Here is a 16733-nt window from a genome sequence, read left to right as displayed (position 1 = left end):
GTAGTAAAGCTCATGGCATAGTATTTCACAGCTGTGGTACTAATATCAAAGAATTTGACTTTGCAAGGACAAGTTTTTATAGTTGTGGTTTGTACCTCTGCACCTCAGTTTTGAGGGAAACTGCAATACTTGATGTCAACAAGACACTGCACAAACTAGGGGTGCTGTGAAAAATATTACTGAGACTCTAAGGGCATTGTAAACAAAGTTTGGAAATCTAGTATTTACCATTAAGACTAAGATCTCTTTGGTACACAGCATTTACATAGGAATGTATTTCCTTACTGCTTCTGGATTGTTAATACTTTTTTTTTGAGACTAGACTAGTGAGAATCTCAGATGTGTAGCATTTGGACTGCATTATTTCTGGGCTGTACCACATAGTACATATGACTTAAGAATTAAGTGATTACTAAAGCCATTTTGGTACAGTGGTTAAAGAAACAAGGCTACAAACAGGCAGGTGGTTGGTTCTAGTCCTCCCTTACGTATGTATGATGCCAGCTGAGTGATTTTGAGCTGGTCACTCCCTTACAGTCCTAGGAAAGAGGCAAGAGCAAAGTTAGTCCAGATAGTCACCAGGATTCAAGACTGATTGAAATGTGCATGAATGCACACATAAGCACAAGCACATACATTTGCTTTGGAGATAATTGTCTTCAGAGATGCCAATGCTATTTGGCAAATTTTGAGAGCTCAAACTAGAGTACAGACATAGCAAGCTGGCCAGTTTTAGAATGCCTAATGGGTTTCAGACGAGGAACTAATATTTTCTTTACAGTCACTGACCAGAATTGCAAACAAAAACTCACAAATTTAAATTTAAAATTAAAGTTGAAACAAAAGATAAAATATTATAATCGATGGTAGGTTCATCAAGGGATAATCAAATTCTGCCTTATTTTACAGGAATTTTGTTTTATATAACAAAATTTAGCTTTGTTCAAGGACACTGAGTCATACCAATCTGATAACAAATGCACATAAATAAAGATAAGAATTTCCTGGGTATTTTACTAGGTAAGGTGTTATAAGGCAGGTCCTTGAGTTCTTCTAGAGCGCTGATAGTTAACCTTTTGGATTCGGCATATCAAAAATTCAGAAAATGCCTTGACTAGCATGTCACACACTCAACCCCTCCCCCAAACAAAAAGGAAATAATTCTTTACAGTGACACAATTTCAGAGACATTTTTGTGGGTCAAGGATGCATATGTTTTTCTTGGAATCTTTCAAGAAGATTCTAAGAATTGGAGAGTTTGGTTAAGGGAAATGATCCAAATGACTTGTTAATATTTGCGATTGGTTGACAGTATATTTTTTAATATAAACATCTGAATTAAACTTTTTTTCCCAATAAAGGACTTTTAAGAAATTTGTTCAACTCTGTTGGAGTTGTTTGTATAATTTTCCTGGTCTTTCTTCTTTAATGACAGTTACATTGTTAATGCTTATATGTACATGTGTATGTGTATTCAATTTTTATATTAATATACTTGTCTGAGCATTGACAAAGCCTAAATTTCAGTGGCCACACTAAGACCTGCCTCCATGTACCTAAAAGCCTCCAACACAGCACCCTTTTCCTCAAAGCAAGTACGCCTCAGCAGAGTCTTTGTTCATTACTGCTGTGAAGGACAGTTAATTATTAACAGTGATAAAACTAATGTTGCCATGTTTTCTAAAAAGTCTTCAATTCACTGCTACTCTTGGACAATTAACATTTTAAACATCAATCAGAGTCTTTAAATATTTGGTCATTTCCTTCTAAGCATCCATGAATTGAAGCCATCAGTAAAGGAAGTCACTGCCGGGGTCCATAAACTCTCAAATGTAATTTCTTTTTTGTTTACTGCAATAGCAATAACCACATTCCAGCTGCTGCAAACATTTTGGAACCACTTCTTCGACAGTGAACAGATTTGTTATCATTGTGATTTAAGCAGAATCTGCAGAACTAGAAATATATTTAAGTGGTATCATGACATGGAGCATATGAAGTTCGTTTACAGTTCAACCCTTTACATGTCCTTTCAGAAGAATGCCCTGCTGAGTTCAATAGCACTTATTCCAGGTAAATGGGTATAAATCTTCAAGTACACAATTGCCATAAATGACACATAAAAAAACAGAGGAAGCCTAAGAAGGAGCAGCAGCAGCATTTACTAGCCAAGGTAATATGATGCAAAGTGTGTACTAGAAAATACAATGCATATACCGGTAGCTGTGTGAGGAATCCTATTCATGTTCACAAAAATAGTAATAGATTTAATTCTATAAATATGAATACTATAGTAACATAATAAACTTAAAACTTTATTTTTGATGCCACTTACAAATTGACTTGCCATTCAGTACATTTTTAAATATACTTGTTATCCAAGGGATACTCCAATTTTGTGCAAAGCACAGAACAAATTTTCTTTACATTAACAAAACTTTTAATTCTAGTTGTCAGAAGGGATACTTACATACCAATGATGACTAGGCAAATAGCTATTGGACATTTATTGATTTGGATCTCAACACTTATCTGTGAATATGACTGTCACTCAGACTTCCTCCACTGAAAGAAGAGATGTAGAGATTTTAATTAATTCCCTGTCTTCTATATAGACACACAGACTTGCACACACACTGCAAATTTTATACAATCAAGGGAGTGGTGGGTTTCAAAAGGTTTTACTACCGGTTCTGTGAGTGTCACTTGGTGGGTGTAGCATGGGAAGGATACTATAAAATCTTCATTCCCTCCCCACTCCAGTGGAAGGATACTGCAAAATCCCCATTCCCTCCCCACTCCTGAAAGAAGGATATTGCAAAATCTCCATTCCCATCCCACTCCAGGGGAAGGATACTGTAAAATCTCCATTCCGTCCCCAATCCAGGGGAAGGTTACTGCAAAATTCCCATTTCCTCCAGATCAGCTGGGACTTGGGAGGCAGAGAATAGATGGGGGTGGGGCCAGTCAGAATTTTTACTATTGGTTCTCCGAACTACTCAAAATTTCCGCTACTGGGTCTCCAGAACTGGTCAAAACCTGCTGAAACCCACCTCTGAATCAAGGATGTGGAAGCCTTTTATCTGTTAACAGAATTCCATTGAGACAACATTCCTAAGAAGCAGCATGAATTTGAATCTAAGCCCCTGGTATTGTTTTATTTATTTATTTATTAAATTTGTTTGCCACTTATCTCCCTTTGAAATGACTCTGGGCAGCTTACAGCATTATGTGGGGAAAAATGTCCATCTGGTTCAGTTCCAAACCAGGAGAAAAGCACTGGAGACAAAATGGAGGCTGGAGGCTGATTGGAAAGAAGGTCCATTTATTGATGAACAGGACCACTAGAGTTTGTGGTTCTGGTGCAGCTGACAAAATGGTGTTGAAAATGGGTGGCTTTTATACCTTCTTTTTGGGCTTTGTATTTGAGCTTCCTGTTCATGTGCAAGAACATGTATTCTATTGACTGTTGTAGGGGTTATGTAGGGGTTCTGGCTGGCTCTATAGGGAAAGGGGGAAATGGAAATCCTAGGTGTTTGTCTGAGTTCCCACATTTAGTTGAGGTTTGCTGGGGTTGGCACAACTGAAAGGGTGTTGGGCAATTCCTATTGTGGTTGAGGGCTAATCCCATCTTTGTTCAGACCTTGTTGCAGGGAGTTTCAAAATATCCTGTCTTGAATAGATTTCTGCCTGCAGTATTTGCTTTGCCTATGAATAGAGCTATCTAGATACATGGCTTCTTTCAATATCTCTTAAGTGCTGACATCTGCTGTGGGCTATTAAGAAAAGTAGGGGTTGCTTTCTGCCTCTAAAAACATGTTTCTCCATTTCTTCCTTTGGGGAACTATAATATTCTGCCTTTTTAAAAAAAATATTTCTCAAAATATTTCATTCTTCTAGGAGGGTGGGTGGGTGCTGACTTTCTACAATTAAAAGCAATAAAATCATAAAGAATAAATATTTCTAAAGCAATAAAAATAGAATTACCATCCAAAGTAAAGTTTTGAAGCAGGAAAAACAACAAACAACACACGTGAAATTTTATTGAGTCACTTTTATATTTTAGCTGCCTTCCCCTCCCACTTCTGCAGTCATCCAATGAAGATGAATAGTCTGGGATCCAAGACAGATAAAAGGAAGCACTTCATACCACACATAGTTATACTATGGAGTTTCCTACCAGCCAATGGCCACTGATACGTACACCTTAAAATTATATCTGATTCACCACTATTGGAAACAGGATGTTTCCTTAGAATGATTTAGTACAAGGCAGCAATCATTTATCAACTTTATGGATGACCACTTGATCAAGTGACATGAAATCTAACACATCTTTATCCCATCAAATATTTAAAAATGTAAGTTCTGATTGGAACTCAGATTTGACTAAACATTTAAAATCTTTACATTCCTGATTATTCTCTGAGTGTCAATAAACTATATATAATTGGATTCAATCTCTAAAAGCTATTATTAACTACCAGAAGGCTATTTGCAGCAGCACCTTTTATTAAAATAGTAGGCAAATTACATTCTATCTACTGTATATGCTTAGAAAGAACTAGTGCATTATTATTAGCCATCACACCTGACATATGTAGATATGATTGGTAATACAATCACCCACACACACAAAACACTTCTTGAGAAATGACTGTCTTCCTGTGCTACATCAGGAATACTTGGATCTGGCAACCCTATGGATCAGGTTAATAGTTCAATTACGTGTTTATGTTGCAATCATTACAGTCTTGAAATTTAGACTGGAGACTGTTGAATGTCTGCCACTTGAAAATCTGGAAACTAAACAGTTGACCAAGTGCAGTTTCCTCCAAAATACCTTTAAGTTGCAGCGATTTTTAAAAGGGGTTTAGTTCAAAGTCTGCAAAAGACCCATTAGTCTTAAATATAGGAATGTGCAGAAATGGACAGTTTATCTATGGAAAATAGATAAAGGAAAGGGAAGATACCGAGTACTATTTAATTTGGAATAGATGGTATTCCTGGCTGGAGAGTAAATCTAAAATGTAAGCCATATTTTGTCACGAAACCGAATTGTGAATAGAAGTTATTATAACTTAGATAAGGATGTAAATTAAGATAGTGATAGATAGAAGTAGAATTTGTGTATGGAAGTTAATTAGGATAGATATACCAATGTAGAAAAGCTGTTACTAGTATTTTGATGTGTTTGTTTTTGTTGTGTGTTATAGTTTTTTATTTTTTGCTCTTTTCTATTTGTTTGTACTGTGTATTTTAATGTTGGAAAATTCAATAAATATATATATTTTTTAAAAAAGACCCATTAGTCTTTAATTCGGCCGCATTTATTGGATTACTGCGGCTCGCAACCCTTTTTTTCCCCATTTTGCGTTAAATGCAGTTTCCGCCTGTGTCACGCCTCCGTGTACAAGTACTGTACAGGATCGGAGAAAACTGGAACGGAGGTTCCAGACTTTGTTTAGCATGGTGACGTCACGTCACCAACACGCGGCCCCCCCCTCTTTATTTTGCTTCCGCGTTCTGAGGAGACGGTCACGTGAGCACAGGTTCGCCCGGTTTTAAAACTGTACAGCACTTCCATCTTTCCCCTCCGGAGAGAAGCGATGGGCGTGGCCACGTGATGTTGTTTTGCTTCTGACAGGTCGGGTGTCCTCGCGCCGCGCCGCCTCGCTCAGTTCCTCGCGGACAGAACGGGCGAATTCCCAAAGCCGTCGCGCGGCCCGTAGGTGGAGGTAGGAATAAGAGTTGGATAGAGTTGGAGGGAGGGTTTCCCGCCCCCGTCCCCCGTCCCGGATAGGAGGGCTGAGGCGTCACTCCTGAGAATGCCGGGGGCCGTTAGAACGAGAGCGCCCCCCGGTGGTGGGTGGTCCCCTGTTTGTCTGTCACAGCCACTCTATTCTGGGGGTCCCTCCCCTCTTCTGGAAAGAGGAAACGGGGAAGGGGGTTTCTTAGTGTTAGTCTTAAGACTTCGAAAGGGTCGGTCCTCTGCCTTGAAAATGTTCGTTTCCAAGTACGTCTCTCTCGAACATGTGGAGCAGACAGATTTAAGTGTCAGGGACTTCAGGAAGCGATTCTGACGTTGCAGGTGACTGTAAGGTTGGAGGCTGCCAGACTCTAAAGCAAAATCCAAATAGGCATTTATTTCCAGTGTGCCTGTTTAATAGGAGACCTACTACAGCACCCATATGTTCTTGGGAAAAATTAAAAAAAAGGGCAAATCTGAAAGAGGTTTGTTTATAAGGAGAGAAAAAAAAGTTAACTGTTTATGTTTAAAAGTTTGCTTTTACAAAGGGCAATTCAAGAGCAAAACCAAGCAAGGAATTAAATTTAAAGGACGCCGTTGTAAAATAAAGAATGATGGACAGTATGCAATGTAAGCCATAAATGTATGGTTTATTATTTTGGGTTTAGCTTTTCACCTTTACTCTGATTTAAAACTAGTGACAAAGCATTTTTTTGTGAGGACTAATATTTTGGTAATTATAGATCAGCTTTCTTAGTAGAATGTTCAACGAAGTGTAACTTAATCCAGAAATTACAAATCAGCTTGATTTTTGGTTCTCTTTATTTCAGGTAACTTTATATCACCAAATGGTTAAATTAATTTGCACTTTGGCAGACCACAAAGATGATGTCAACTACTGTGCCTTCTCTTCTTCCTATTTGGCTACATGCTCCTTGGACAAAACAGTCCGTCTGTATTCGTTAAACAATTTTGGTGAGGTTCCTTACTCACCACTGAAAGGCCACACTTACGCTGTCCATTGCTGTTGCTTCTCTCCTTCGGGACATATTTTGGCTTCGTGTTCTACAGATGGTAACACAATTTTGTGGAATACTCAAGATGGGTTGAAAGTGGCAGTGTTGGAGCATCCCTGTAGAAACCCTCTAAGAATTTGTCGATTTTCCCCTGATTCTACATATTTAGTTTCAGGAGCAGCTGATGGAAGTGTAAATGTGTGGAATGTTCAGACACTAAAATTGTATCGGTGAGTATATCAAATCTGTGGCTGTTAGAAATAATTTTTTTCAGAATTACTATCTTTATTTGTATTTCATGCTTAATATAATGGGAGAAGTTGCATTCCCATTTCTACTCCAATAAGCTGTTTTTGCCATGTGAACCAAACCTCAAGGGAGTTTTAGGCCCAATAAGTGTTGATGGTACCACTTGGGAAAGGCTGATCAGACTGTCTCATTTAGTGATAAAGTTAGGACTGCTTCTGTGAAAGTCAGAACAAACTTGGACTTCAATGGATTGAAGAGAATTCTTGAAATTCAAGTATTGCAGGAAAGATTTTATTTCTGTTTGTTTTTTTAAAATGACATATCCTTCTGTATAGTATGTTTAAAACCACTTTATCAAGTATGAAACAATGCAGTTTTATATTGGCATAATTATTTTAGGCGTAAGATATCTCAATAAGAATGATAAATTTTCTTGTGCTGTATTCATGTGAATCAGTCAACTCACTGGACATAATGCTAAATTGTGGCTCTAGCCTAGGGGTGAAATCTACTTACCTTCCCTACCGGTTCGGAAGTGCGTGCGCCATCATCAGGTTCGATTTTTGACCTTCTGCGCATGCAGTTAAAACCAGGAATTAATGATGTCCGGGAAGGTGGGCGGAGCCTCGTGCTGCCACTGCTACTGATTCGTTGAACCATGCGCCGCTGCCGCTACTGGTTCATGCAAGCCGAGCAGAATCAGCAGGATTTCACCACTACTCTAGCCTTCCTTTCCTTTGATGCAACTGCGATATCCTGTTCTGAAGTTTTTGTTTCCATGAAATTAACAACTACTTGCCTATTATCTGAATCCTGGCATATTTTAGAATAAACCCATTACAAACTAAGTTAATGATTCTTGCTTACTCTAAATAATTATAATTAAGATTTAACATAGTTTAGAATTTACATTTAATATAAAATGGAGCAAAAAAAGGAGTATATGTAGTTTCCTAAATGTCAGTGAGGCTTTTTAAATATAGCCCTGGCCTTGACAAGGAATTAACAAGTCTTGATATTTTATAATTACACAAATTAAAATGTTACAATACATTTGTAGGCAGCTTAGATATTGCTCCTTTTAGATTTATTTTTTTTCCCCCAAACATGTAACAGGGTTTTAACTACCAAATTCCTTTATTCTTGCTTTTTAGATCTGGTAGTGTTAAAGATGGATCATTGGTAGCTTGTGCATTTGCTCCTAATGGACGTTTCTTTGTGACGGGATCATCCTGTGGAGATCTAACTTTCTGGGATGACAAAATGAAGTGCTTATATAATGAGAAAGCTCATGATCTTGGTGTTACCTGCTGTGACTTTTCTTCAAGGCCACATTCTGGTTAGATAATTTACTATTTAAATAAATCCTTTTTTAATATCTTGTCAGTTCCAGCCTTAACTTGTATTCTTGTCCTTGGTGTCTATAACTGATGAATATAAACTCCTTTTGAAATTTCTCTTTAATTCCATTGTAATGGATTTAAGGCCACTTTTTTTTTCTTAAGTAATATTTCTTGTCTAGTGATCTGTCTCTTTTGCAGTATGTATGACATGTAAGACTGCGATCTTAAATATATTTACTGTGGGTAAGCCCTGGTCACACTAGGAATTAATTCTTAGAATATATGCAGAGGACTGTATTGTGTAAAAAGTTTATCATATTCTTGTTTCTCTTTAAAGAATTGTGCTTGAAGTAGAAGAGAATTTTGGCTGCAATTAAAATCGTGAAATTATTTATTATTTTTATATTTTTATTTGATTTAATCTCATTGTTTTATTTTATAAGTAATTCAAGGCAACAATCATATATAATGCCGCTTTGCTTTCACTGAACACACTTTAAAAGGACAATAACTTTTAATCTCTCTTCATATGAAAGATGTCAAATTCAAAGCAATTAATTTTATTTTTTTTTATTTTTCCCTAATAAATGTGGTTTTGGAACTGCTAATTGGCTTCTACTTGAATATTTTATAGACAGATCATCTAGTCTTATGATTTCAAATTACAATATCATAGGAAAATGTTAACATCCATATATCAAATTAAGTCCTTCTAAAATATATACACTGCTCAAAAAAATAAAGGGAACACAAGCAGAAGACATCCGAGATCTGAATGAATGAAATAGTCTTATTAAATACTTTGTTCGTTACATACAGTAGTTTTGTGTTCCCTTTAGTTGTTCGAGCAGTGTATAAACTACTGTATGTAAAGAACAAAGTATTTAATAAGGCTATTCCATTCATTCAGATCTTGGATGTCTTCTGCTTGTGTTCCCTTTATTTTTTTGAGCAGTATATAATATTTTTTAAGTTATCATAGTTAAAATTGGAATGAAAGATGTCCATTTATCCTTACCTATTTGGGATTCCTTGTGTGGAATCCCAAATAGGGACACACCTAAACAGGTTTGTGAATTGAAGGAACTATATAGAACTATTATTGTTATGTTACGGAAAAAACGCTTCCATTCTAGCATATTTTTATTGCTTTCATGGAACACAAAGCTGGAAAATTCAAGAACTGTTTGCTTTACAACACAAAACAAACTAGATATTTGTTCAACTTTCAACCATTTGTTTAGCAACTGCTTGAAGTTACAGTGGCAGAGAAAAAAGTGTTTTATAATCAGTCCTCGCACTGATAATTGTCACAAATATCCCCATAGTCATGTGATCAAAATTTGGGCGCTTAGCAACTGACATGCATTTACGATGGTTACAGCATCCTGGAGTCATGTGATTGCCATTTGAAGCCTTCCCAGCTGGCTTCTGACACGCAAAATCAATGGGGGAAGCTGGATTTGCTTAATGGCCACATGATTCACTTAATAATTCGCGCCCACCCTTTGGAATCAACTCCCCTTGGGGCTCCGATTGGCCCCTGACCTTCGCACTTTCCGCCGTGAACTAAAGACATGGCTGTAACTGATGGGGTTTGATTATTTTAATGAGTTTTAACATACGTTTAATTTGTATTTTAATATGTTTTTATCTGGTTTGATTTTAATTGTTGTGAGCCGCCCTGTGTCCTATAGAGATAGGGCAGCATACAAATAAAATAAAATAAAATAAATAAATAAATAAATAAATAATTGTGGTTACTCACTTAACAACTATGGTAAAAAACGGTAATAAAATCAGGCATTCCTCATTTATCAACTGCTTTGCTTAGCAACAGAAATTTTGGTCACAATTCCGGTCATAGGTCAAGGACTACCTACATTACATATAGTCCACAAGATTTTTGAGTTATGCAAGGCAAACCTCTAATTATGTTTAGTTTACTAGAAAAAGATGTTGAAAAAAATAGAAAACCTTATTTTGTTATGTTTCTCATGTATTTCTCATCCATTTCTGGATATATATCTATTTTATCAGATAAGCAAGATGCTGATTATTTCAGAATGGCATCTTCTGGTCAGGATGGCATAATTAAGATCTGGCTCATTTCATCTTCTGATTCTACAGGTATCTTGAATTTAAAAATGCTTATTCTTTAAAAAATTATTTGCCTTTCCACTGCTTGGATTTTTTAATTAGGTCTTGTTCAAACAAACCTCTAAGACACAAAAAAAGTATCTTACTGAACAAGTGAATAATCCTTTTTGATAATGGTATAAAAAGTAAAGGAAATAATTGACAGTACATTACAGTAAAGCAACATATTACAATAAAGCAATAAAAACACCAACAACACAGAGAGAAAGGTAAAGAAAGTAATCATTTTTAAGAGTGTGAAGCTTTCTCATTTATAATTATTCATTATTTTGATTGATATTAGATTGAGGGTTAAAAGTTATATTTTTCATTCATTAATATGAATATGAATTCATTAACATGCATTCATTAATAATATCCAGTGGTGTATGTCTCTGTCAGATCAAATTACCGTATTCTCTACTTTGGTTCCAAAATTGATTCTAAAGAGCTTCCAAAGCACATTTGTGGGTGGGGGATGGCAGGATGATCAGAAAAATTTGTTATGAAAGTAGAATTTTTTAAGAAAGCCTTCCATTCCATCCTATTCTCATTGCTGTCATGGAATACAGAACTAGAAAATTAAAGAGCAGCCAGATTTACAACACAAAATGCAACCTAGATACTGCATTGTGCAGTATATTTTACTTTGTATTCAAAGGTGACAGGGTTGCAATTTGATTAAGAATATTTTCATTAAATATTTGTTCACCTTTCAATGTTTAGGATTTGACCTGAGATGTAGATGTACTTTAAGTGGACATACTGCCCCCGTTCTGGCTTGTGCTTTTTCTTCCAATGGGCAAGTTTTAGTTACTGGGTAAGAATCTTTGTTTAATTTATATGTTTTACTTCTGCGGTTGGTTTGCTCAGAAACCCATTTCTGTGTTTATAAAGATAGACCTTTATTTAGCTTATTTCTAAATTGATAAGTGCTATGATGCTATTGACAATACTGAGCATGACATTATATCCATCTTAGCTCATGAATCATTTTAAGGAGAAGACAGTGTTGAGCATTTGTAATGAACTCAAAATCATTATAGACCAATCTCCCAAATTTAAAAATGTAAGGAAAATATATTTGCAAGTTTTGTACCTATCATCAAACTTTCTGTGTGAATTAAAAGAAAAATGTGTGGATGGCATGCTTCCATTAAATACATTTTCAAAACATAAGTTTTTGCAACAGAAAGTAAATATAAACAATTATACATTTAATTTGCAATATCAAAAAAAATATTCCTACTCAAATGTTAATTGCTTTTGCAGAAAGGTTTATTCTACATTAATATAGTGTATTTCAAGGTTATGGAGCAAGGCAGCTCTAATACTACTTTCGTTCAACCAAGCAGTGGATCAGAACTACAGGTAGTCCTTGAGTTACGACTGAGCCTAGATTTATGGTCATAAGTCATGCCAGTTATTAAGCGGGTCACTACATGTGTCTGATTTTGCACCCTTTTTTGCAGCAGTCATTAAGTGAGTCACCACAACTAAATGAATACAGCGGCCATTAAGTGAATCCATTGTCTTCATTAGGCAGTTTTCCTGAAGAAAATGCTGGTTTGGGGGTGGGGGACACATTGTAAATTGCACCCAAAATGTAATCACTATGGAGGCTGTTGGAATTTGGGGTTGTAAGTAGGGGTCCATCATAACTTCAAATGGTCACTAAGCGACTGGTCATAAGTCGATGACTACCTGTACACAGAATACAAATCAAAGCCAACAAGCAAAATCATTTAAGAAGTATATATTACTCCTTCTAGTAGAGATAACTATCAAATTCTTAATTATTGGATTCTCAGCTTTTAAAATGTTCAGCAGATTATTTTGATGGTTCTAATCCTCCTGGATTTCTTTTCATTCCCTTTGAGTTGCAAAGGAGGTTATTGCAAAGTTAACTATTCATAATAATCACTGCGCTCTAGTACTGAGCATTTTGCTCACTGTTTCCTGTTCATATTATTCTGATTCTTGTACAATTAAAACCTTTTTTTAAATACTGAATGATGAGTACTGAGGCAGTTATGTTATTTCATCTTTTTTTTCATATTAGATCTGTGGACAAAGCTGTAATGATTTTTGAAACCGTAAGTATTTAAGTATCTAAGAGGGAAAGCCCTCATTATGCAAGGATAACAATATATTAACATTCTTTTTTCTGTTAGTAGGCATTGCAAAAATTGCTTTTTCGGTAACTGTTATTTTTATTTTATTCTATTTTAAATTGTAAAAAGTTAAGCAAAAGAGTTCTATAATTGTATGCCTAATCATAAGTCCCCCACACCTCTATAGGAATTGGGCAACTAAACCTTCCTATAAAAAGTATCCAAACCCATATCGTTTAATTCACATGTTTTTAAATAGTATACAAACATTGAGCTTTATGAATTAATATTGTTCCTGATTTTTCAGGTGTAGATTTTATCTGCCCCCGTTACATTGTCATTTTCATTTTTTTTCTACGGTGAATAAGTCTTGGTTTCAAGTTTATATGTCTGAAAGAAAAGCAAAAAATGCCATTTTAAGCCCTCTGATCAATTTCATGTTTTGGGTTTTTTTAATCATTGTGAGGTCCACTATGTCTTGTCCCAGCAATCCATCAGAAAATATAGATCAGAATTACAGAAATTAAATATCTCCCACTAACACTATTTTCGTTGCCAGTCTTCTGTATTTTTCTTTTCCTTTCTGATCCTCTTCTGTAGACTGGAAGAATGGATTTATAAGATAAATATTTTCTGAGAGGTGAAAGTTGCCATAAGGAACTTGACTTCTAGCATTTACAAATGCCAAACTAGTGTGTTCCATGATAAGCTATTATGTAGGCCAGGTATTTGCTTTAGGCTTTTTTTCTTTTCTTTGAACCTGCTTGTTATTCCTCAGAATTATTTGTAAAAAATATTTAGAATATTTATGTCACTTGTTGCATTACAGTTTCAATTAGTTTATAGGGTGTAGGACAGGGGTAGGTTTTACTTACCTTTACTACCAGTTTGCAACGGGATTGTGCATGCTCGCTTTGCTTGCACTTACGCCTTCTGCGCATGCACAGATCGCCAATGACGATACCCAAGGCAGTGGGCAGGGCCTCCCGCTGGTTTTACTACCAGTTCTTGTGAACCAGTCCGAACTGGGGGCAACCCACCACTGGTATAGGAAAAAAAGTTTCCCTTCTTGACAACCAGAAAATGCTCTACTTCATTAAAAACTATATCATTAATTCTTTTCTTTTTTTTAAAGATGGGTTATATCCAAGGTCAACTGTCTGCCAGCAGATAAATTTCATCAGCCATTTACCAAAATAGATTTAGGGGGCTGCAACTTTCTGATGCAGACAGAAAAAATTTTGAGGGGGCAGGAGACAAAGGCATTTTTAATATCAAATGTTACTGTTAATGTGAAAAGGATTGCAGTCTCAATTGAAATGTGACACTGTAGTATTTTTTTCTCCATGCACTTTCTGATCACCTAGAGGACTATGTCTATCTTTAAATGATACAAAAGTTTTAGTTACTGTTAGTCCAAATGTCTTTGAAAGTTAAAAAACAAAATGGGGATTTGATATATCAAATTAGCAAGATAGATTCTTTGGCTTTGTAAAGACAAGTGATGAGCAGATAGCAAGTTGTATAAGCAGTTGTATGATACTGAATATACAATGAAATATGAAATACTGAAAAACGAGCATGTACTTGCTATCTGTAAGTTTTTTATTGCAAGCTTGTTTTTTTATACAATCGTGGGACATTTAATAGTCAATTTTGGAATATTTCCCTAGTTTTTCTGAGGTAAATTTGAGTACTGTATGTATAATACTTCAATGTTTTATTTTAGATAAATTTTAGAGAAAATTATGAATTGAAAAAATAATAAGAAAGACTTATGGCACCTTAAGAATGAACAAAATTATTATGGAAACTATATACCAACACTATTGCTTTAAAGAAATAGCTTTTCCAATGGAAGTAGAACAATGTTTGTGAAGGGTAGCATCTAGTGGTCAAGATGCTAATTACAGGATTTGTTATTCACATACAGATGGCAGCATAATTAATTCTAGTCACATTTATGTTACTTCTTAATATTTTTGAAGAGTATCGTAATTGTAAATAATCTTCAAAAATATATATAAACATTGGATAGTGGTTTTTCTAAAAATGTCCTGCAAGAATGTCCCAAAGGTGCTTTTTTAGGAGACAACTGGACTTTCTTGCTTTTTCCTTTTGAAGATGTTTTGCTTCTCATCCAAAAAGCTTCTTCAGCTCTGACAGGATGGTGGGGAATGGAAGGATTTATATTCCATGCAGACAGCTGGTCATTTGCATCTTTTTAGAGGGTCATTGAAGCACTTGGAGGCTTATCTGTGTCCTCAGGGTCACCTGAGTAGTGCTCCTGGTTCCTGTAGTCTGCAATTTTTTTCCTCTGGAAATCCATTTCTACTCCCATACCATTCAAAGGGTGTTCATCCCAAATAGTATAGCTAAAAGTCTGTAGAGATTCTCAGTCATCCAGGTCATGGTTGTCCCAAAGGTGCTTTTTCAAGAGGCAACTATTTTTCTTGTTTTTTCCTTTTGAAGACATTTCACTTCTCATCCAATAAGCTTCTTCAGCTCTGGCAGGACATTGGGGAATGGAAGGATTTATACTCCTCGCAGACAGCTGGTCATTTGCATCCTTTTAGGATATTCTGCAAGAATATTTTTTCCTGTAAGCCCAGTTGAGTAAGGGATACCTGCAGTTTTGGAATTTTTCTCTGTGTTTGATAAAGATTTACTGCAATTTTTAATAGATTCAGTTTCCTGTATTATAGATATCTGTAAACGTATTCTGTACATCTGTAGTCTTTGGATGTAAGAATGGTATAAAGTTAGTTGTAAATTCCCTTATTTTTTTTGTTTGTTTGTTTTGGACAGAACACTGGGAGCATCCTGCACATTTTGACTCAGCATACCAGGTAGGTATTATTAGCATGTATTAGTATATTGCTATATAGTATTATTATTATTAAATCAAGGATAGCATTTGAAGTGTGACATATATTTATCAAATAACTTGTTATTTCTAGATATGTTACAACTTGTGCCTTTGCACCAGATATGCCATTGTTTGCTACTGGTTCCATGGATAAATGTGTTCACGTCTGGCAGCTGGAACCAGAACAACTTTTCATAGGTCAGTACCAAAATGTTTTTGTCTCCTGCCTTATAAACATTATATCAATTTGTTTTACATCTTTACCACCCAAGTTTAAACAAGTTTTTATATGTAAAATAATGTTCTTTGTTGCCTTTTGTCTCAAGTAAAGGCTCCAAATAGAAGCCTTTCTCATCTAATCCCAAATCTCAATTAGAAATAATCACTTTGCTTCCAAGAAAAATTCCTATTCCATAATTTTTGAAACAAACAGTTGGAAACTCAGTTATACTTTTGGATGAAATTGAAATTTTTATCCAACCAGGCTTAAATCACACATGTCAGTTCACAATAGTAATCCAGGATTAAATTATTGTGTTCTTACATACTTTTCAATGAATATTAGTTTGTTGTACTAGTGGCCAAATCAAGCAATCTAGTCAACTATACAAGTTAATTATTAATTAATTAATTGCCCCACAAAATATTCTTACTGCTTTATCAATTTCTTATTACATTGGTATATAGGCATATCTAAAGGGATTGACACTCATATGTACTTCCATCATTTTTCATTCATCTTTTCTTTTAACTTTCATTTTTAATTTTTACTTTTTCGGGGCTGCTTTTTTACCCTTTACCTTTACTCCAACCTTTCTTCTTCTCCCCTTCTCTTCCTTCCTGTTTCTCCTCCTACTTCCTTCGTTCTTCCTTCTCCTCTGCTCCTTTTTCCCCTCCCTTTTCTTCCTCTCCTTTTCCCTTTCTTCTTTCTCCTCTTCTCTCCTCTCCTCTTCTCCCTTCCTCTCTCTCTACTCCTTCCCCTCTCTCCTGTTGTTTCCCTTTTTAGTTCAATCTAAAATGGTATTCGAGCAGCCCCGATTTCCTAATTATCTTTATTCTCATTTCAATTTCTTATTCAATTATTATTTATTTTTATTTCATCATTTGCGTACATTTTTATAATATCTCACTTTTTTCCCTTTCCCCCCCCCTCCCCTTTCTTCTTTTACTTGACATCATCTGGATATTTATTTTTCTAATTGTTTTCTCCCATCTATTCTCTATCTATTTTATCTCTATGTCCTTATTCATGTT

The 16733-nt window shown here is 35.5% G+C and overlaps 1 protein-coding gene across 6 annotated transcripts in view; it reads left to right on the top strand.

The window, feature by feature from the left end:
* The first annotated feature begins 5530 nt into the window (after positions 1 to 5530).
* Positions 5531 to 16733, top strand: part of WDSUB1 (WD repeat, sterile alpha motif and U-box domain containing 1) — a 48914-nt gene continuing 37711 nt past the window's right edge. For 2 of the 6 annotated variants that reach the window (XR_015731124.1, XM_034425728.2), the window contains exons 1-8: positions 5531 to 5738; positions 6580 to 6995; positions 8169 to 8353; positions 10398 to 10487; positions 11223 to 11316; positions 12559 to 12592; positions 15419 to 15459; positions 15571 to 15677. Coding sequence is in view for 5 of the 6 variants with exons in the window: in XM_034425728.2 (XP_034281619.2) it covers positions 6598 to 6995; positions 8169 to 8353; positions 10398 to 10487; positions 11223 to 11316; positions 12559 to 12592; positions 15419 to 15459; positions 15571 to 15677 (949 nt within the window). In the remaining variant the exon portion in view is untranslated. Of the gene's footprint in view, positions 5739 to 5826; positions 6380 to 6579; positions 6996 to 8168; positions 8354 to 10397; positions 10488 to 11222; positions 11317 to 12558; positions 12593 to 15418; positions 15460 to 15570; positions 15678 to 16733 lie in introns of those variants that run through there. The other 4 variants (XM_034425745.2, XM_034425754.3, XM_034425736.2 and 1 more) reach the window with 4 other exon arrangements.

The sequence above is a fragment of the Pantherophis guttatus genome, chromosome 1, assembly GCF_059756535.1.
Source record: "Pantherophis guttatus breed Tessera chromosome 1, ASM5975653v1, whole genome shotgun sequence".
Lineage (NCBI taxonomy): Eukaryota > Metazoa > Chordata > Lepidosauria > Squamata > Colubridae > Pantherophis > Pantherophis guttatus.
This window is presented reverse-complemented; position numbering and strand designations above follow the sequence as displayed.